This window comes from Ischnura elegans, chromosome 6 (genome assembly GCF_921293095.1).
Source record: "Ischnura elegans chromosome 6, ioIscEleg1.1, whole genome shotgun sequence".
NCBI lineage: Eukaryota > Metazoa > Arthropoda > Insecta > Odonata > Coenagrionidae > Ischnura > Ischnura elegans.
In genome coordinates this window covers 89,981,199-90,003,883 of record NC_060251.1, presented here as the reverse complement: position 1 = coordinate 90,003,883, position 22,685 = coordinate 89,981,199, and the positions used below count along the sequence as shown (strand labels likewise).

At 38.5% G+C, this 22,685-nt stretch overlaps 1 protein-coding gene across 1 annotated transcript in view; it reads right to left on the bottom strand.

The window, feature by feature from the left end:
- Positions 1-164: 164 nt before the first annotated feature.
- Positions 165-22,685, bottom strand: part of LOC124161148 — a 209,799-nt gene continuing 187,278 nt past the window's right edge. The window contains exon 8 of the mRNA XM_046537383.1: positions 165-3,441. Coding sequence (XP_046393339.1) covers positions 3,212-3,441 — 230 coding nt within the window. The 3' untranslated portion in view covers positions 165-3,211. The remainder of the gene's footprint in view (positions 3,442-22,685) is intronic.

Here is a 22,685-nt window from a genome sequence, read left to right as displayed (position 1 = left end):
GCAGAAACGTTCGACTTCGAAGAAAGAGCGCAGCTACCTCTTTCATACTTCTTTTGCAACTTACCTTACCCTGCACCATTTACGTCTCTCAGCTTCAAGGTATTGTCTCGTAAATCAATCGTACAATGGGGAGGACTCCAGTTTTTTCAATAAAAATCAATATCTCACATCAATTCACTCCACATTTATTTACACCGTTCAAGATTTAAATGCAAAAATAACTTACAGAATATTTATTTACATGCATATAATATAAGCAGAGGATTTAAAATGCCAAATTGGTATTAAAAAGAATTCTCTCGCGTAATGGGAGATTTCCTGGCTACAGGGTTACGAAAGTAATATTTTTCCCTATGAATAATAAAATTTTCGTCAGCACTTGATGCCAGCCAAATATAAATGGATAAATAATTTTTGTGCCCAGCTGTGGCCTTCAATTTAATCTAATTTGTCTTAATTCTTCATTAAATTTGAGGAAATAGATTGCAATTACCAACTGCTTTCCACGGAAATAAAATAACAAATGACATTCTTACAACTAGGAGTTCCATGTCATCGGTTTTGCCTTTGAAAAGTAACTTCTTTCCAAGAGTTTAATTTCTTAAATAGTCTATGGTTTCGATCTTTATGGAGAAAAAAATGTGGCGAAAACTTTGATTTCAAAATCAATTTGGTAATATTTATTATAAATTAAATATAATGTGGGATATTTTATTATCCATTGTCAAATAATGTACATTAAAAACCTATCGTCCAGCTCAATAAGTGTGGCATAAATTATAGTTTACTTTTCTGTATCATTTTAAGCCTTTCATTCCGGTTCCAGCGCAAATATAAATTATTAGAAAAATGATTTTTGGGTATTTTCATCGAATACAAATATCCTTCTACAGCATCTACTCGTAAAATTTGGCAGAAAAAAAAATAGTCTGGATGAAGGTAGTGCTCCTATGCACACCGTGGGAAGGATGGACCATACACGTAAATATAAAATCAACTTCTTAGGGAAACACCAATTAGCACAGCATTTCTTATTTGAAGCGATGATAAACATTGGAGATTTTTGTGTCGAGGAGGTTCATCACAGTATACAGCAGAGATTCCAACCACTTCTTTAGAAATACAAGGAGAAATTGGAATTTCGTCGTATTACCGTATATTTATTGTGATAAGATTCTCTCTCTTGTCCATTTTCGACTTTTCTAACAACGGAAGCCGAATATCTGAAGCTGCATTAGCCATCACATTGCCATAATTCTAAAAGCGACACCAGTCGTTTTCAGATTAGCGAAATCATTTGATACTCTTATATATACAGAAGAAGTCCCAAAGGGCTCCGATATAAATAAACCCGTCTACCAAACCCCCATTTCTTCACATGGGTCAACCAATTTGGTGCACTTAGCTATGTTCACTGGGATGAAGGCAGAATCACTGCAGCATCCCAATTTTTCATTTGGTTTAATGCATGATAACACTCAAAGGCTGAGTGTCCGCTTACTTTTTCACTTGTTTAAAGCAGTTTTTTGTCTTCTTTCCTTCTTTTTCTGTCTTTTTTATCTTTGGTTTTCATATGGTGTTCATCATGGAAACAACACTTTTTTCTTTAAAGGAAAGACACAAGAATGAAAAAAGAGTAATGGCGTAGGAATGTTTTCTTAGAGCAGCAACTTGTGGTGAACACTGAGTCACTCTGGTAAATGTTCAGCATGAGAACATGATTCCCTTGCACGAAATCTTCACACTCTTTGGCTCCGCTCAAATGCACACTGAGGATGTCTAAGACGGAATAACAAAGTAACAAGTAGGCTTATTTAGCACAAAAGATGCAGGCATTTCAAGTTTACGCGAAAATGTAAGAAGCATCCATTGAAGCACGTTCACATAGCACAACCCTAATCTTTCCTATCTCTGTATTACTTCCCCAGTCCGTGATTTGACGATATTATTCATCGACACAATGAAAAGAATAAATCTATCGACTCAACTGCATGAAAAATTCGTATCTGACCACATGCCCAGCGGTTTAGTACGTTTCTCCGTGTTGTAACTATGAATTCGAAATAATACTTTTGCAAAAGCTTTCGCGTGCGTACATATTTTAGAGAAAAATGAATATCAAAATGTTATGCTTAGGCAGGGAAATTTAAGAAATAAATCTTATGATTCTAAGGTATGAATCATTTTTGCAAGTTCTCAGTATCTCCTGCTTGAAAATAAGTAGCTGAAGTATGGATCGCTCGAAATTTCAAAATTAAGATAAATATTTTCATGGGGCAATGTTAACGAAATAACCACGAGTAGAATCGACTTCGATATTTCTTATAATTTTATCGCAACAACCGACCCTTCTTTGTCAATCATGGTATCCCATGGGGATTTTATCTTAAATGGTGAAATTTTAAGATGCGTAGATTGAATTCAATGCGTCCCAAATGTAATTTGTCAATTTGATACCTTATTCACAGTTTATCAAAATCTTACCATGGACAGATATTCGTTTTATATTTTTGAAAATTAATGCAATAAATTTTTTTGCGCATCATTCCAAAACAGGGATATTCAAAATAGATAATAGTAAGACAACCGTTTTAATGTTTTTGAGCGTACTCGTTTAGCTCTTCATTTCGGGATTCTCAACATTTACCATCATATTAACTGGAAAATTTTACATTCCCATCAGGCAGACAAAAGCCCTTAGCTTCCGTAATCAAACCATGTTTTCTGCAATTTGAATCATCCACATTTTTATCCAAACATTTTATGGAACCGACGAAAAATATTCATTAACCAGAATATGAGGAGTCGGTCTCCACTTCTTTTTTAGAACTTCTTTCCAGTTATTTGGAATTTTCATGAAGGAGAATAGAACACTTACGCTCACTCAAGGCCATAACGAGCCAGAGGTGGGTCAAGGGGTCCACACAGCCTCCAATGTGTTTGGGAGATAGTCTTAGAGGTGTCCTCTACATTTATATAAGCCCCCCACTAAGAAGCCCTCAGAAAAGCCTTTCGGTTTTAACAGTATCCTGACTGATGATGATTTCCAAGTGGCATACATCCTGCATTACACTGAACACTGATTACTCGTCTGTGATATCGAGTGAGCGATGGAACAGCACTGAGGACAGTCATTAGGCCATTTGGTTGTGTCACTGGTATCCATCGGCGGCGTCCGTTGAGATCTCCAAGGGAGCGGTCAACACTCCCGCTATACCTGCACCTCGTTGCCGGCCCCGCGCTCCGCCTCCCGCAGGAAGGCGTCCGCGTACTGCTCCGGGTGCTGAAGCGAAGGCTGGAGCCCCTTGTGCCGCGCCGTCCCACTGACGGTCGGGATTTTGGCGAAAGGATGCCCGGGGTGTCCCGTAGGTCGGTCCTTCTTCGCTCCATGGCCGACCCAAGACAACGCCTCGACGAGCGGCCGGAAGAGATAGTAGAATGCTGTGGATGAGAGGAGAAACAAAAAAAATTGTTATTTCAAATCAATTAAGAGGGTGAGAAGCCAAGGGGCACAATTGATATTTGTAGGTAAAGTTAATTGTTAGAAGAAATATACAAAAACTTGGTTGCCATGGGATACGAGAGGGTCTCTGTTCTGTGCTGACATCGAGTGGAAAATCAAATGCACTACTAAATATCTAATCGATCTGGTTTGCTTTATATACCTAATTTCTCTACCGAGCACTGCATTGAAAAAAGAAATCACTTGTAACCCATGGCTTCTCACCCACTCAATTGTCGACGAGTTCACTTTGTGGACATTCATTGTAGTAAGATACAAACAGCTGTATTTATTTTCCACACTATTTTATTCATTCAACCGATTTCAACGTTTACACCTCATTATCAAGAGCTGTCTCTTGATACTTAATTACCAAAGCGACACAGCTCATGATAATAACGCTTAAACTAAGAAATCGGTCGAGCGAATAAAATATTTTGGAAAATTACTACAATTTTTTGTTAATTAAGAATGATAAAATCGAAGTTCGAAGCTTTCTTATAAAATGGTTTCAGTATTGATTTTGTGGAATATTGCTTTATTATGCTTGCTATATTGATTATGTGGAATATTTTTTTATCATGGATCGAAGCTTTCTCGTTGAGGATGCTTGTCATAATGTCTACGAAAGAATAAATTCAGTCGTTACCAAAAGATTTAATTTTAAAAAATTCCCGTTATCTCAATCGCAACGCAGTCCTCGCACAGAACAATCAAATATGCTCCAAATTATTAAGTAGTTAGCTGGTATGTAAGGATGAACATGGTTTACCGGGACAGCTTTTAACGCGCATGCGGTGCGTCAAAAAATATGAAGCATTTATGCTATTCTCAAGTGATATTGAAGTGCTCGTACATTTTTTGCGGTCAATATTGAGGGAGGAATTAGTGGGTGGAGAGGGATGCATGGGGAGGTATGGTAACTGGCAACAAAGGAGATGGGTTTGGGAAGGTGATATCATTAAGGAGTCGGAATCCCCCGCCAGGTTGATCGCTCGTATTCCATCGGCGTCCATTTTTCTTCCTTTGCCGCCTAGTCCATGACCTCCGCTTCGAAAATTGATTATGGTGGCAACTTGTTTTTTTTTAACTAAATGTAAGATCTGTTAGTGTCTGATTACTAAGCCACTGTCGCAAAGACTATTTTGGAATTTTGAATGAGCTCTCATTACAGAAGAGAAGTGTTTTGATCGTATTAGCGTCTTCCATTGTGTCTATGTTGTTTCTTTTTGAGTGCAGTCTTTATTGAAAGGAAAATTCATATATTATGTATTTCCGGTAATACTGTTCAGAATATATGTTTTCCCTTCTATTTTTTCTTTCAAGCGCAAGAATATTGCGGTTCGGCCTAGTTAATATTTTTTTTAAGTTTACCATTACATGTGCGAAAAGAACTCGTGTATATATTTTTTATATTTCCTCTAATTGTGTAACTACTTCGACGGGAAGCTGCTCTACAGATACAGCACTCGAATCCAAGCAAAACATGTGCCCAAACCATCAGCCCAGGTCAGCGGCTGTTTCTATGTTTCCATGACATATTTTTCTATAGTTGTTTGTGATTCCATATATGCAGAACGACTCATGAGACGTGTGACAACTGGTCTCGCAAAAAGTCAGAAATCGCGAGTTTGAAGCGTTGTCTCTCGGTAACTACTGAATGAAAGGAAATTCATTTCTGCGTTTCCTCAGAGACTCATCTTCATGTTAACAATTTTTAATGAGGCTTCATATGAAAACATAAATGGCTATTGACGCCGGTAAAATGTTAGTAGCTCTTTGAACGTTATTTTTTTAAGCATTTCTCCATGTATTGAAACTTGGCTTTATGCTCTGAAGAAACAGACTCTTACAAATGTATGTCCCAGAGAAGAAATGTATAATATAATTTTCGACACTAAAAATTGTCACTTAAACGCTATTATTTTATTTCAAGACACAGAGAAAGATTAAAAGAACTTTCGACACTGTATATATTTCTGAACGTCATAAGCCTTTCCTTTTCATAGCAAGCCGGAGAAAAAAAATTGAATGGGAGAATTAATTTTTGATGGCGTCAGATAAAAGAAGAAATATATTTCCTTTCATTTACAGTTCATTGCTTTGAAACCAATTGGGTACTTACCGATACATAATACTTCAAATTCCTGCATCTCGACTTTTTAATATTTCTCGAATACATTGAATTTGACACCAATAATCTGCTCAAGCAACTAGCAACGCACATTTCATACCAACATTCTATCTCCAACATCCTAGAATTTTCCTTATTTTTTTGTTAGAATGTTTTTATATAATTTCCCTACATTTATATCACTTCCAAAGCGGTTCTACCTAATGTATTTTAAGAAAAAATACCTTGTCACGATGTGAAATGAAGTTTAGCATAGCATTGTTTGTGGTAGAAATATTGTAAATAATAGCAGGTATGCCAAGTCGGAGTTAACTCGTGCCGCCTAGCCAGACGACAGGAAAACGCTCACCTTGCCACTTGTATTCAACAACGCTGTTCGCTTTCAATTCTTACTTAAAATTTAAAAGAACTTTTAGCATTGCAAACATAAATGTGTAATCCTTTTCTGAGGGTCTTGAGTTTTTCCCTGACTGTAAACTGACTTTCCTGAAAATATTCATAATTTCCCGACCGATATGAACCATGTTTACTTTATCGAAGCAATTGAACGAGAGTGAAACAAAGTGTACCTCACGTCTGTGATGGATTAAGCCGAATTCGCTGCCTTTCCCTTACCTGCATAGCGACGGAAACCACACAGCAGGAAAAGTTTCTTCCGCGGAATAAAGGAAGAGTGGAGAGGGTACGATGAGGAGTGGGGGGGAAGGGAAGGAAAAATGAATATTCAAGGGCGTCTCCGTAATGGTTCACTTATCTCGCGACGGATTGGCCTAGCTTTATCTCGCGATGGCCTCCGTGAGTGGGGCGAAGGGCCAATCAGAGAGAGGGGATATTAAAGTAGTTAAAAAAAACGAAAAAAGAAAAGATCAGTCGAGTGAATTTTTTTTCCGACTTTGAACGTCCGTTTCCCGTCTTTTATGGCATCCCACGCCGCTGTAATGGCGCTACACTCTCGTTTGGAAGATTGGCCCGCGTCCTCGGGAAGGAGGGCGATTGGTGGACGGGAAGAGAGCGCGGGAATTGTGGGTAGGGCCCGTGCGTGCCGCCTTCCGGAAAGGAGGATTGTGGGATCGCTTCCATAATTATTAAGGGAGTTCACTACCCAGACGAAATGCATCGCTTTAGACCACCGCGATGTTTCTGTTCCCTAGCCTAGTCGGAACTTCAAGTTTGGACTGTTTATAGATGACAACATTGTTGTATATCGTTTTCAAAAGTTACAACATTGTTACCAATTTTGAAAACAATCTTTAGAAATCAATCAACAATCTCCAACTACATTCACTGAGCAAACAGCCCCTTGGTTACGTCAGAATAGCATAGAACATTAATTACAGAAGTTAGTTTTAATAAGAGATTTCTACAAAAAACCAACCAGAAGTCCCAGCAACAAGTTCCGATTTGAAAGCTGTCATCTCAAGAGTTTCTCCATGCATTGACACTTGGTTTGATACACTGAAGGTACGGACTCTAAAAAAATTATGGTGTACAAAAATGCTGTATTCACTGAGCTAAGAGCCCCTTGGTAACGTCAAAATAGCGTCATCAATATCACGCAAAGTGCAGAAGCTGCTTTCATTGACGTCATTTCCACAAAAACCATCCAGGAGTCCATAAATTACAGCAACTAGTTCCACTTTGAAAGCTATCACCTCAAGAATTTCTATGTATATTGACACCTGATTGTTTCATACAGTGAAGGAAAGGACTCTTAAAAATGAATGCCCCAGAGAAGGAATTTATGATGTATGTATTTACTCTAAAAACATTATACTAAAGCGTAATTTTATTATTTCAAGATTCACATAAAATTTGAAATGACTGCAAAGAGCGTCAGAAACTGTTGTTTCGTAAAAATACTGGTTCCCTTACTACTTCCGCCACACGTTTCTTGCCCAGTTCACAGCTAAGTTACCTTTAATAATAAAGGAAATAATCATCTCAGATCGTGAATCAGTCATGAAATCTGCTGAAGAGAATTTACAATAGTTCATATGGTAAGCTGATAGGAAAGACTACCTAACTCCCAAGAGGCTACTGCTGGGATAAATAAGGAGTTAACATAAGTGAATACCTATCCAGGTCAATTCTTGATACTTTAAAGTGTTGCAAAGCAGTACAGTTTTCCTCTCCAGTTTTCAACTGCACGGTGACGCCGAGTTAAGGTGTTGTGAGCGAGGCTTTACGCTTTCCGTTGAAGCAGTGATCCCCCATAAGCAATCATCCTCGGCATGTTTTAGGAATGCCTTCATTATAATTAAGCATTCACCCGCGGCGCATATTCAGGGGGAGGGTGAACGAGGGGGTGTCTAGAAGCGGGCACATCGGTAATAGTAGATAGATAAGGCCGAGACGAGAAAGAAAGGAAGGAAGTTGTTCTCGTGTTAATGACATGGAAGGGGTCCAACTTTATTTTTTATTTTATCATCATCTCCCATTCCGACCGGAGCAATCTCCACCATTCTCATGTAAAGTCGACGCATTAATTTAATCAGTGGTGACCGTGAATTCGAGGGGGAGCCCTTGGGGTGTTTCGGCTGAAAAACGATACAGGGAGCTGGGAGGGGCTTAGAACATAATACGTCGGGCGGCTGAATCGTATCGCAAAAGTTTGATGGTGACGTCTGCGGGGACAGCGATGCCTCTGATTGGTGGAGTAGGTGGTGAGAAGGATGGGCCAACAGCCATTCCGTGAAGGCGTGGAATGAGAGCGATTACTGAGATAAAAGCTCAATTCTTTTGTCGGTTCCTAAGAAGAGGAACAAAAAAATTCCGTGCGTAAGAAATGTATATTCCCCAGCCCCCTATAGCACTCTCTTATGGACGTCGGCGCCGCCTCCCGCTGGCAACGAAAGATAAATGTATTTTTTACATCTGCACACCACACTGCAAGACTCCTCTAGGAGCGTGGCGGGTCGTGTAAGAACAAAAGTCGTTTGCAAAAAAATAGATGAGCGTTGGGTTGATTTCATAACTAAATTCCACCTTTTAAAGCTAAATATACTTTTACATCTTCATACTACCCAGCAAGACACCTTTCGCCATGTAGCGGGAGGTGTAACAACACCAGTCGTTTGCGAAAAATATATGCGCGTTGGATTGATTTGACCACTGAATTCTACCTAGCGTTATTAGAATAGTATTAATAATAATAGCACATAAAACATTCATCATTTAAATTTGGAATTGAACAATTAAAAATTAAAAGAAGATCTTCACATGTGTTCAAGCGTCTTGTACCAGATGATGGCTCAGTGAGCCGAAACGCGTTGTACGAATAAAAAAGTCTTGTGGAAAAGTGCTACGACCTTTCATTTACTTAAATATGTCTAACTTCCACCAATTGAAGCCTGAATCTGTTGAACAATGTATAACATTCAAAAATCTGTAATACTGGATACATGTAGAACAGTTAGATAAAAAAAAAAATGAATTGTAACTTGAGGCAAGACCCGACATTGGCAGACCTCCAAGTAAATCTTGTGGAAAAATAAATGATAATAATAATGCCGTCTTTATTTACCTTGTTAAATTAGGATTATGAAGACCTGTCTTGCATTTAAAAAGTTGGACAATCACACATACCCGTACCGTAGGTAGTTTAGAATCACCCAGATGGGATTCAAACCCACAACCTTTATATTAGCGTCAAAGATGCTCACGGCAACTTATTTATTACATCTATTATGAGAGTCCTTAATTTAAATGGAGAAAAATAGTTTCTTTGCCAATCCTTTCGGTAAAATATCACTCTTGTTTTATCGTCTATGTCGGACCTGGAAAGATAGTGAAGTTATAAGATTGTGTTCTCCGCGTTCCCTGAAATGTATTTGAGGACCCTAAAGAAGACAAAGACTACAAGTGTAATTTTTAAAATTTTGGATAAGTGCTGATAATGGTTAATGAGGTACACAATATTTTTGTCTCAAGGGGTTCAAATGAGTCACTGATACTATACTGAGTGAAGAAATATCGTGTCACGAAATAATAAACCTGGATGGCTGATGCCAGTAAGAACCTAAATTATCACTGATGCTTAGGTCGAGTACGCACCGATTCGATTCAGGCAATCACAAAAAATTAGAAAACCACCCTATTATCTGCACTTATCTCCAAATTTATAAAAATTTTACTTGTAATCCCAGCCATCCTGGGTTCTGCTTTGATCTTAAGTGATTAATTAACTAGTCCACGCCGTGGAGCCAGCGCAGCGCCGAGTTTGCTCATAAAAAGATCGTGAATCTCCCATAATATTCTCAGTCCTAGAATGCACACTTGATATGTAATCACAGGTTAGCGCTTATTAATTGTTGGAACTCCTTTAGCAAACTTTTCGAGATGTAGAGGCCATCGGCGTGGATGCCGATGCAAAAAAAATACCCGCGGACGCCGCCGCCAGCGAATTTTTACTACCGGCGCACCTGTCTATTACCTTATCCTTAATTCGGACAAATGGTGGCTTCCGAGTGACATACGGACCAGATAAATTTATTTCTTGGCAAAAATAAACAGAATTTTCCGTGTTGAGCCGATTTTCCACCCTGTTCGACCGTATTTCCCATCAGAATATTCACGTCATTAACTGAGCGCATCACAGGTAAGAGCGTTTTCGTTTGCTTCTGGTTAATTTCAACTTCGATACTGCACAGAAGACCAGATAATTCCAAAATTAGAGAAATTTTAATTCTTCTTAAAATTTCAAAAAACGTGTTTGTGCTTGTTTGCAGATGTCTTCATGTTTTATGAGTTTCGCCGCGTGAGATTTGTTGGTGATGGTATTTTGGACGGTATTGCAACCGGTAACATCAGGTCAAGTGAAAATCATTGTAAATAAATTCGATGTGGTGAAACCTAGACGCAATGGAGACAACTGGAAAAAAAAGCTAATTTGACCACAATTTATTTTGTCTTAATTTGTAATTTGTATACAATGCACATTTTTCCTTGACGGATGACGAATGCAATTGACGTGTGGCCATCCTCTGCGCTCCGTTCGCACTGCGTTTTTTCCTAGCTTTGATCGGATACGCGTACAGATGCGCGCCTCTATATAGTTACCATTGAGGCAGTTGCTCTCATCATCAACCTGGGCCTCTGGGCTGTACCGTACCTACTTCCACTGCGACTTAATGCATGTATATTTTCACCATTCGCGGCGATGTTTTCCAATAGTACTTTTTCTTTGCGCATGCGCAGTGCTGGTCGTGAGGCGTTCGCCATTCATGAAAAATGTTTGATAGGAGCCAATGTTTCACCATGGCAATGCATCTTCGAGGGCGTTTTCATTCTCGCTGCCACCTGCGACATCTTCTCGCCCAACATGTCGAGCTCATAGTGTGCGTGACATGGTGGGTGAGGAATATAATTTTTAGATAGGATGAAAGGGAATAGGACTTATTGTGAATCTAACAATCCATGAAGGGAGTGAAGGCTTCAAGAATGCTTCTTAATTACTCCATGTTAACCTATATTAATCGTTAGGATGCTTAAAAAATAATAATGCATCTTCTATCGAAGGTTCCGGCCCAAAAGGGTGGTTTCCTATAATTTTTTATTGACGAAATCGAAAGATTATTACTCCTGGAGTACGCATTTGAAGCTTTTAGATTTTTAAATGACGATATCTATTTTCGCGATTAAATGATAATTGAAAATTTTCAAGCGCGCGAAATCGCGACGAATGAATGCTGGGAAAGGCCCGTGTGTCGTCATTCTGGTTCCGGATGCCGCCTTGTGAGGCTACCTTTGTGCGAGGCTATGAGCTCCGCCATGATGAATGGCTGCTAGCAGGTAGCATTTGGCTTAAATAAGGATTAGTAATAGCCTATCAAACGAAGGAAACTTTCTGACCATAGGCAATTTTAATAGGTGATTAAAAAGAAAAAAGTGCTTCCTTGAGCTCTGTGTCACATGCATGCATTGGTAATCTCAGACGTAAAACTCAGATGTAAAACTCCTATCTACTCGTATAGAAACTAGGTTCTTGTGACGTCACGTGGAGTTGCATCGCATGGGCGTCAATCTGGACTTTTTCAAATGCGGTTAAAATTGACCATTCCTCCAAATGCCATTCGTCTAAAACGGGATTTCTAAAACCAAGTAATTTGTATATTATGAATACACTAATGTTGGGTAACGAATCGCAGTTAATGCCTTTCGTTTTCTTTGATGAAGGAAACTACCCTATTCAATTGCCAATCTTTTAGCTCTGGATTTTATGAGCGACATCGTAAATGTTTCTTCACAAAAATCCCCGCCATCCTCGCTGGTCATGTGAAACGTGTTCTAAGCATAAGAAGGAATACTAGGAAAGAGTGGACGCTGAAAACCGTGAAAGAGGGAAGTATATCGATAAGTGAGAGGGGGAGAGAATAAGGTACATGGATAGTGTACAGAGTAATAGATGCGAAATAAAGACGGCAATTCTACGTGAGTGGGGGTAGTGATGATTAGTAAAATAATGTACCTATCGTATTTCATTTGTATTAATGTAATTCTGCGCTAACCAATGAAATATCTATACAATAGTAAATTTAAGTGTAGGTAAAGTGTTATATATTTTACGCGACTTGAGAGAATTATTTTTTCTAGTATCTTCCGCCCGTTTCATTTTAACATAGCTTTTTTTTTAATACATTAACGCATTTTCTATTATAACTAATAACTTCAGGCTTTACTTTGTGAAACCTCTCCATATTGGAAGTAAGGAAATAAAACTTTGTAAGGTTCACTGTTATCACTGTTAGCATTTTCTATTGATATATTTGGTAGCATCTATGAATGTGTCCCGTTATTTGTCATGTGCAGATGAAATTTCGTGGTAAATAAATTTACTTGAGCGTGTGACTATATAAATTTTATACACACGTGTACAATCGGGATTGGTAGCCGCTGTCTGATCGTAACGCGCAAAACACCAATATCCTGGTCGCCATGGTGACCATTTTGGGAAGCATTTTATGGGCAAGGGGTTGGGGAGGAAATGTGAACGAGGTCTTTTCCCAAACGGTCCGCAATAAACGTCTTTTGTGGACTCGTTCATCGGCGGCATTTAGTCGTGTCTTTCATGGCTGGAGTATTAGGCGTAAACAGTGTTAGGCTTGCTAGACTCCGATATCAGAGCATCTTGTAGACTTTATATGCCTGCCTTAGAGAGAAATTTCAGCAACCCGATTTAGAATCGGGAAAGGCATGAGAATGTGATTGGTGAATTCTGGGGGAGATGATCAAATATCATGGCTGTTTTGGGTGCGTAAATTGGTAAGCTTTGGAAATGAGGGAAGCCTGAGGTGAAATTAGGGATTGGTAATTGCCGGCTCGTGGCTAAAGTTAAGGCTTTGTGACTCTTGGCATCCGTTGAGTGAAATACGTACATCATTTTTCAACTAACGGCTGCTTTGCTGTTCAAGATTTAGTGCCCGTGTCAGATGAGGCAGTAGATTCGTCATTTCACCTCTGGAAATGAAGAAGGTAGGGGTAGAATGAGCGCGATTATAAAAGTATGCTCGTCCCTTCAAACTCCTAAGTGAAATAGTAAAAACTCAGTGTAACAATATTTTATGAAATTCTTCTCACAAGTGGCGTAGCTAGGGGGGTCCGGACCCCCCCGAAATATAAAAACACAATTATTTTCCTTCATAAAAGAATACGAAATATTGATAAATTATGAATTTACCAATATTTCTTTAACAAATGAAGTTTTTTCGATTATGAAAGGTGTTATAAACCATTACTTTGTACCCTGTTTCTCAAACATTTTCTCCCATGGTTTTGGACCCCCCGAATGAAATTTCTAGCTACGCCACTGATTCTCACATATATCAATTAAGTGAAGAAACTGCACGGCATCTATTCGTGGAGAGTTATTTCAAGTTTAAGATTCTCTTCTTTTTTGTTTCATCTCCTTTTGACACTTTAAGGAAACAGGATTAGTTTTAATATAAAAGATTAAAGAAACAGATCCTCATTTTATATAGCATATTATTTTATGATCGCGGTGCAAAAGCTTGGAGTGTAATTGCAAAAACATTCCCAAGATATTTCCACAGATTATGGCTGAGTAAGAAGATTCTATACTCAAAACCTCGCATTTATCAATGCTGCTAAAAAGGACAGAAAAGAGGCTCCCATGACATTAATTGCTCTCCCTCTGCTATTTCCAGTCAATGGGCCACGACCTCATTTCTGGACGAAGATGGGTTTTCTATTGCAGCATCGCGTCACGGCGTTGAAAACGCTGAATTGAAAAGAATATCGATTTCAAATCCATTTTCATTTTTTTAATGTCTCCAGATTTCAACAATGCGCCGTGTTCTCATTGAGCTTGACGAGAATATCTTTCTCCAATTCATCGGAGCCACGGGTCATCCAGCTTACATAAACAGGGATCGTGGCCTTAAAAAGCTTTCGAATCCATGTCTTATCGGAGCATTGCATTGGTTTGAATTGAAGAAATGTCTTCATTCCCAAACCGATAGGAAAGGGGTCTCCTCGTAAATAAATATCAAAACAGTGAGATGTTTCCACTCGTCTTCAGGAAAACTTTATTTAATTTAGAATTTGGGTCGAACACCTTTTGGGCCAAAAAACCTTTTTTCTCTCCCAAGAAACTCATTCAAGAGTATGCAATTAATACCCAGAAGATGGCATTCCTTCCAAATTTCATAAGGTTACAGACTAGGGAACTACGTCAAGGAGGCCCAATTCCAGCCGAAAGAAGACTATCTTCTGCTGCCACTTCGGTCGCATTTTTATCGGTTTTCAAAAATACCCACGGCGCTGTGATGAGTGCAATGCGATACACTTTGTTCCAATATTTTACATTAGATTGTTTGTATTTGCAAGGAATAGCATTGAAAAGTTAAAAATTTCATAGATCACATCATGATGCACATAAATTTCTGTTAGAACCCCTAATAATCCCTTCCTCTTCTACTAATTTTCCCGTGAAACTCGGATCATTTTCTCCGTCAGCGACGCGAGTGGAGACTTTTGTAAACCCATTTAAATGCACGGTGAGTGAGAGCACATTCAGAGGCGGACATAAGGATCCTATTTTGTAGAATTCGTGGTTACAGCGATCTGAGGAAATTTTATTTCTTAGTAGAATACATTTTGACTGGACGGAAGTCATAAGATACGTGCATTTCCCACAACTCCCCCCTTGTAGGTAGGGCTGAGGAAGTCCATTATGCACTGTAGCGGCTTGGTTCTCGGTGCAAATTAGTAAGGGCAAACAAAATATTTTTACGTTTCGCTGCACATAGGTTGAGGAAATTCGGTTAGTTGAGTGCCTACGGATCTCATGATTTAGTAAACCTGTAAATCTTATACCACAATTACTAAAAAAATTAAGTAAGCGACCCTTTAAATACTAAATTTTGATATGCAAGTACAATATTCTAATTTAATAAGCCCCTCAATCTTATTTGGTGAGTAAGAAATTAAAACGTTGCTTAACGACTCCATCAAATCTTAAATATAGATATGTTTACCAATATAACATTACTCATAGGCACCCAAGAGGCAGGGTTTGAAACAAAGGAGGCTATCGAAAAATGTGCTGTCGATAAATCAGTTCCTCCCTTAAGGAGACTAAAACTGGAAGCGAGCGGCGGCCATGTTGTTAATCCTGGTAATCGCAGAGCGAGAGATTAATTGGATCCCTTGTCACCGGATAATTAAGGAGATTGTGATGAAGGAGAGTGGGACGAGTGAAATAGTCGGATAATTAATTAATGAAATGAGACGATGGGGGAGGCTTCAATCTGCCGATGAAGGTTCGAGAAGCAAATAGCCGATTCACCTACTCCACGGGGGTCCTCATTAATTACCCCTCTCTCCTCCTCCCCTTGTTATATATCGTTTTCTGTTCGCCAATCCGCTCCCATATATATCCGCGCGCGTATTCCAATTTCCCCAGTCCCGTTTATCAGCTTCCAGGCTTCGAAGGATACGCACCAATGAGACCCTTAGCGTTTATTTTGCGGGGATATAATGGTTCATTAGTCTGATCGGGATATCAAGGAAAAGGCGTTGGACCCGAAGTGATTCACGTCTTTGCCATTTTACGTTACTCGTTGCGAGTGCTTGTGAAACCGCGTTGAGAAATCATTGGCATTGCTTGGTATTTATTGATTTCTCTTGTTATTTTGTTGGCATTAATCTATGATAATATTGTAAGCAGTACAAGCTATGCATTCATATTTATTTATAATGCCTTTAAGTAGCCATTCATTGCTACAATTCATTATTTACTGTGAGAACACGCGGCAATGAAACCCTTAGAGTTTATTTTGTGGGGATGTAATGGGTCATTAGTTTGATTGGGATATCAAGGGAAGGCATTGGACCCGAAGTGATTCGCCTCTTTGTCATTTTTACCTTACTCGTTGCGAGGGCGAATTCACTTGGTGAGGTAGGTACTATAGGCACACATATTCGGTGAGACTTAATTTTTACTTGAAGTATTTTGTGAAACGTTGACAGTTTTTTTGTGTTTTAGCTGTAAAAGCTCCGTTACGTCGCCGGCATGACAATCAAAAATATCGAGGATCCGGGCGGGAGACACGCCAACTATTGGTGGAGTTCGGAAGTAGATCTCCAAGGATACCAAACAGTTACGCGAGGAAGCTGAGAAATCGTTGTATTGTTGGGTATTTTCTCATTCTTCTTGTTATATTGTTGGTATAAACGTATTTTTATAGCATTCTAGCGATTTACGAATGTTTTCCATGGGGTACTTAAGAAGTATTCTGGGAGCCTCCCCTTCCTTTGAGCACTTCCCTTTTCAATTCACTGCCAGACCAAATCCCTTTCATTTATATCAAAAAAATTCCATTCTCTTCTTTCCCCTCCCTTGTCTAACTAACATTCTGCCCTCCTACACAGGTTCCGACACCCCCTCCCGGCTAAGTACTCGCTCCATTCTTACCTTCTGTCTCCTTCGTATCTCATCTAGATTGAGGTATATTTTAACATCGTAATTAATGAGTTTTATGCATCCGTGAACTATTAGCGGATTTTCCTCTAATTACTCAATATTTCGTGAACCTTTATAGCTATTTTTTGTTGCCTCTTGGTATCAAAATACCTCCCCAAAACCAATAAAAATCTCCCTTGACCTTTTATACATTATTTTTCGCAGTTGCTCGACAATTCCTTCTATTACAACAATGTTATCAAGCCTTATATACCGTATATAAGAACCATGTTCACAACCAAGAGGATAGCATAGAAGAGGCCCAATTCCATCCTATAGAAGGCTGATTTCTGTTGCCTTTTCGGTCGCATTTTAATCGGTTTTAAAAATGTTGCCGGCGCGGTGATGAGTGCAATGCGATCCTCTTTTTTTCAATATTTTGCATAATTGTGATTGCAATTGCGAGGAATAACCTCGAAAAGTAATTCATTTGATAGATTACATCATGACATGCATAAATTTCAATTAATACCCTTAATTATACCTTATTTAATCGTGAAACTCGGCTGACATTGTCCGTCAGCGACAAGAGGGGCGACTTTTGTAAACCCATTTAAATGCGTGGTGGTTGACAACACATTTAGGCCTACTCGAGAATCGTTGTTTGTAATATTCGTGATCACAACACTGTTACATAAAAATTAATTAATGTGATAATGTTGCAGTAGTAGTTAATGCTTAATTTTTATCATTTCTATGTTTCAGTTCCATACTCAAAATTAGAATCATAAATTTGCTAGGGGTCACTGAAACCCAGAAGTCTGAGTAATTCCTATCAGAGTATAGCATTTATGATCATTAGTTACCCTTATAGTAATCGCCGTTTACTAGTATCGGATATTTCAGTCATAATTTAGTACTCCCTTAATCTTTATTGCTATTTGTTGTTGCCCCTTCGCATCGAATTTTTAGAAGAATATTTCTGATATCAAATACGAAAAACGTGGTGAGTAGTAAGGAGTTGAAGGCCGTTAATTTTTTAATAAAATATTTTTTGTAAAAAAGTGATATATTTTATTTTGGCATTTTTTCTATGCTTCATTTTTATACGAAAAGTTAGAATCTTAAAGTTACTATGGACGCACTGAGACCAAATAACCTGCCTAGTTACGATAAGTCGGTGATTAAATTGGCACCGTTTGTGAATCAAGCACAAAACCCATCATCGTGGAATTCCTAAAATTTGACGGGAAAATGTTTACTGTGTCACAGATAAGTACACATGCCTTTTTATAATTCTCTGACAAATCCAGTGATAAAAGTTCACAGTCTAGTTCACAGCTTAAAATCAGATTGTAATTATCCTGGAATTATATTTCTGCGCTGGTGGGTGTATCCGCTTATCATTAACGCCAAAGGTGCCTCTGTCGATTTGTTCGCTCCAGTGATTTCATGCCCATCGACAGGAGATAAACATTTTCTCTTCCCTCTACGATTTATTTTTTTAACGGCTTTTGTGTTTTTGCAGTCATTAAGTCCGGAGGAGGCTTAAATACTATTCAGTGATGATCTCGGAATCCAAGCAGGGGAATCCAAAAGCTATATTTTTAGCTGCATTGACGTACATGAGCAACAGGAGTTGCATTAATTGGCCGCGACGTATTTTGTCCCGATGATTCGATTAATTTTTGGGGGTCGGCGAAACAGATGATGACAACATCAACGGCGCGAAAAGATATTCACACCCCTGGCTTAAAAAATAAATATTCATCATGTAACCCACAAAAGTTTTTATGAACCTAAATTGGAGCTGAGGCGAAAATAACAGCATCAGATTTAGTCGGTGTTCGTTTTCATGGAATTAATACTCTGCCGCTCCATTCACAACTGAAAACGCACAGACGGAAAAACTAACGGGAAGAGGCATATGAATGCGTTAATTGGCAGTTTTGTCTCCTGAAGCGTTAACGAGTCAAACAATTGCAGCAATACCGTTTGATTTTCACGCGATGCGTTTGGAAAGCTCGATAAGAAGGGTTACAAAACAGGCCAGCGCTCATGAAATCGGGAAAACGTAGAGGTGAACCACCTGTGACGGGGAAACGTGAAGAAAATTTTAAATCTCATTAAATTACATTATAGAAACGAAAGTAAATGTTGCTTCAAAAATTATGGCTGCGAGAAAAATGTGCATCAGGTGAAAACGATGCTTGCCTTTTGGCGAAATGATGTTCTATATCCTCATGAAAAAAGTGCTGTGCGTATGATACTTCCGTCTTAATATTTGAGTATCTATTCAAGCCCCTGATATGACGTCAGGAAAGTTAGAAATCTTTAACACTTAGGAATTACTTTCAGGAAGTTTCTTCCGTGATTATTAACTGTTCCATTGGCCGGTACTTACTATTAACAGGAACTTATTAGTACATATATACTTTGTATTCAAGACGACGACTAACACTTGGAGTAGTTACTGAAGACAACAATGCGGTATCCACATTAGTTAAAACAGGTTTGAAACTTTCAATTACTTTTCAGCCAAATTTTATGACTAATAGTCACTAAATTTACCTTTCTTACGAGTTTCATTTTTCGAAAATCAAGTTGAGTATTATGTTATTCTCTTTGCCTACCTTTGAGTGTTTGCTATTGGTTTTTATTTGTGTGTGGGACATAAACCTGATGCTATTTTGGGTGCAACGTAGCTAAGAAAAAAATGCGACAGATTTTACTCTATTATAACAGTTTAATGGTTTTGCATCTTTTTTGGATAATAATTATCTAGCCGTTCAACTATTTGGGCAGCACTTCGGAAGAGAACGGACGCCGTAGTAACGGAATCAGGAATAGAACTGCATTTTCAAGGGAGAAGTTTACGAATAGGAATGAACTAACGAGAGGTTTGCCAGTTAAGTGTGTTTTAATATAAAGCAACTGAAAAATTTGATCAGGAGGAGTGTATAAACGCGGCCGTTGAACCATAGTTTTGGACGTGGAGAAAAATGGAGAAGGTAAAAAAGGAGGAAGATTGACGAGGAGTTTGGCATGGTTAGAGGGCAGTTAGTGGGCTTGGCCTGTTTTTTTTTCACAAAATTACAACAAAAATTTCATGTTTAAATACAAGCTCTTACGCGATGCTTATGTGATCGTGAGGAAAATGTTAATTTTTAAGTTTGCCAAAAATATATTTTTTTTGGAAAATTTGCACAGAAAAACATTTTTATTAAAAATTATATATGAGGATATTTTGATGAATTACGAGAACTTCACGGGGTCCTTGAGGTAATAAGAAAGAGACAGCGGCTTTGCGTACTAAGCGGGGAGGGGATCCGTGTCAAAAGGAAGGATGTACAGTAAGTAGGGTTAATAGCAGTCAGTTGGAGCTTTTAAACTCTTAAAATTTCTTTGTGACAGAGTATTCCAAGTTTTCCAGCATGTAGCACAGTATGTGGGTGGAAGAGAGAGGGAGAATTCCCTCAGCAAGTTTGCGCGTTCCAATTGCCAAAAGGCACTCCAACGCCATGTTTGAGTTGGCCAACAATGAGAGTAATCGTCGGGAATGGAAACGTTCACGTCGGGGCCGGGCGGTGTCGTTCCTGATGTTTCTCCTGCGAGGAACGGGATGACACTCCCTACCGTGGGGACGGAACTTGGGTCAACTAAAAGCGCGAGTGGGGGGTGAGAGAACAAGGCGAGGGCATTAAAAACAGTCATGACCTCCGTGGGTAGTTAGTTGTCCCCGCTTCACTCAACTTGCTTTCTCTCTCAGAGGGAAACCACGTGAGTTAGGTGTTTGTAGCTAGGAATGAACCTGCATTTCATTTTCATGAAAATTACAATTGCGCCCTCGTATGCGTACTCCATCAAGTGAAAGGCAGACTAAGTGGGCTTACCCTGTTTTTTTTTCTTCACAAAATTCCAACCAAAATATTATGTTTGAATACAGCCTCTTTCACGATGCTCAAGTGATCGTGCGGAAAATGTAAATTTTTATGTTTGTTAAAAATATTTTTTTTTAATTTGCACAGAAAAGCATTTTTATTCAAATAATGTAAAGGACATTTAGATGAATATTGAAATTTTCATCATAAATGTATAGGTACTATGAAACAAAACTGCTAAATGTTTGCTGTGTCGTAAGAGCCAAGGTAAAAATAAAAATGAAGCTCGTTAAGGTATTGCTTTTTACGCTGAAATTGAAGTCAATCGACGCTTCAAATTTCTCCTGGTGGTAACTTCTCACAAAAAGCTTGAAAAAGTCAGAAGGCTTGTTTCTGTGTCGTGAGTAACACGCCTTGTACCTGGGAGGCAAGTCGTCATCCGAAACGTCGGCCTATTCGACTCAGTTAACCAGGTTGAAAGCCCGAGAATAATTCATCAAATGGCTCTTTTCACATGAAAAAGGCGGTACGGTCGGCTCAAATTGCAGGAAAAAGTGTCTACGCATAATATTTAGGATTGATTATCCACATTTTCATTACGTTTACTTTAATTTTTAGCCTCGATAATTATTGACTATAATGGAAACAACATTTTTTAGTAGCTCCTGTAAAAAATATTTCTTTTGAGTCTCCTAGTCACGAACACAACTCCGTAGCACATGATGTACGTAATTGGATCTCTGAAAATGAATTTGATGAGTGTAAATTGCGCTGAGATCGACTATATTTGCTGAAAATCGTATAATCTAAAAAATAGTTAATGAATTCAGTTGAAACCATTTTCAGTACCCTCATTTTTCTTTTTTAATATTGATGGCTGTCTTCCATTGTTCCATAGCTTTTTATAATTGAATTCCGTGCAAAGTTATTGGGCTTAAATCGCTTAGTCGAGAACCTACCTCCTCAAGAGAGCACATTGCTGGCGGGAAGCGATACGCTTTAAAAGTGGTGAAGTGTTTTTTCTGTGAAAACTTTATTAACAGCTTTTATGCATTCACCAAAGAATGTACATATAGTTTTTTCCAGAAAAAAATCTCCAAACATCCACAAGAGTTTATGATAATGTAGTTTTCATTCATAAACGAATTAATACCGTTTTATCTATCAGTGATTTTTCCATGAAAACTTTTAAGCACAGCATTTTTGCATTTACATAAGTGTACAATATATTTTCTCCACAGAACTAAGCAAACATCAGCCTAAAATCTCGAAACATCCAATAGTGTTTAAAAAAATGTACATTTTCATTCATAAATGAATCGATCCGCAATTCCTCGAGTTCACCCTTAAATATACATCGAAAATTTTAAGAGAAACAACGTTAATGGCGAAATGGAAATTCGTGGTGTTCTACAACGACACTTTTCGTCGCGGTAGTGAGTTCTATAGATAGCAAGTGTTTGAGAGAGCATTGGTGTCGGAGTTCGTCGGGAAGATTTGAAGATGTTTGGGTTGAAATCGACTTGCACCTTCGAGTTCATTAGGTATGCGAGTGCGTTCGCAAGAGGATGTGTAGAGCCGTGGAATGCTTAAGACATGGAGGTGTTGGCCTAAGTGGAGTTGGAGGTCGTGGCTGTATACTGCTTTACCACGAAAGCCCTCGGGTGCTCATGCGCGAGAATTTTGGGAAATTTGGAGGAGACAAGCCACGGCTGCAAACAGAAAATCCTAGTTTGCTCCTCCGCCCGGATAACTTTCAATCCGTTCCTCTTTCGGCACAAAACGAACTACGTTTGTATCACTTTTCCCCTTTCTTGTGTCGAATAAAGTTGTTGGAGAATGTGTGAGAATGATACCCAGTTGATGTAGAAAGCCTCCGGTAGCATGTTATTTTTTTAAAGGGAAGAAAGCATAAAGTCCCTGCACGAATTTGAATAGATGTTTGTCCTTAAAGCATTTAGAATGTTTCAGGAAAAATATTGCTATGCGAATATTACTGCTCGTTAATACTCAGCAAGCATCATAAAAATATCCAAATATAAATTGCATTTTAAAATAATGTACTTAATCGTTCATTAATGAAATACTTCCTAATTCCACGAAGTCACTGATACTTAAATAAATATTAAAAATAATGAATTCAGTTGGTAATGTCGTGTTATACGGGTACAAACTTATATATTCATAATGAAATAAACATTGATATTATAACTTACTTTTTTATTACACAATTGACGTAGGTTTCGC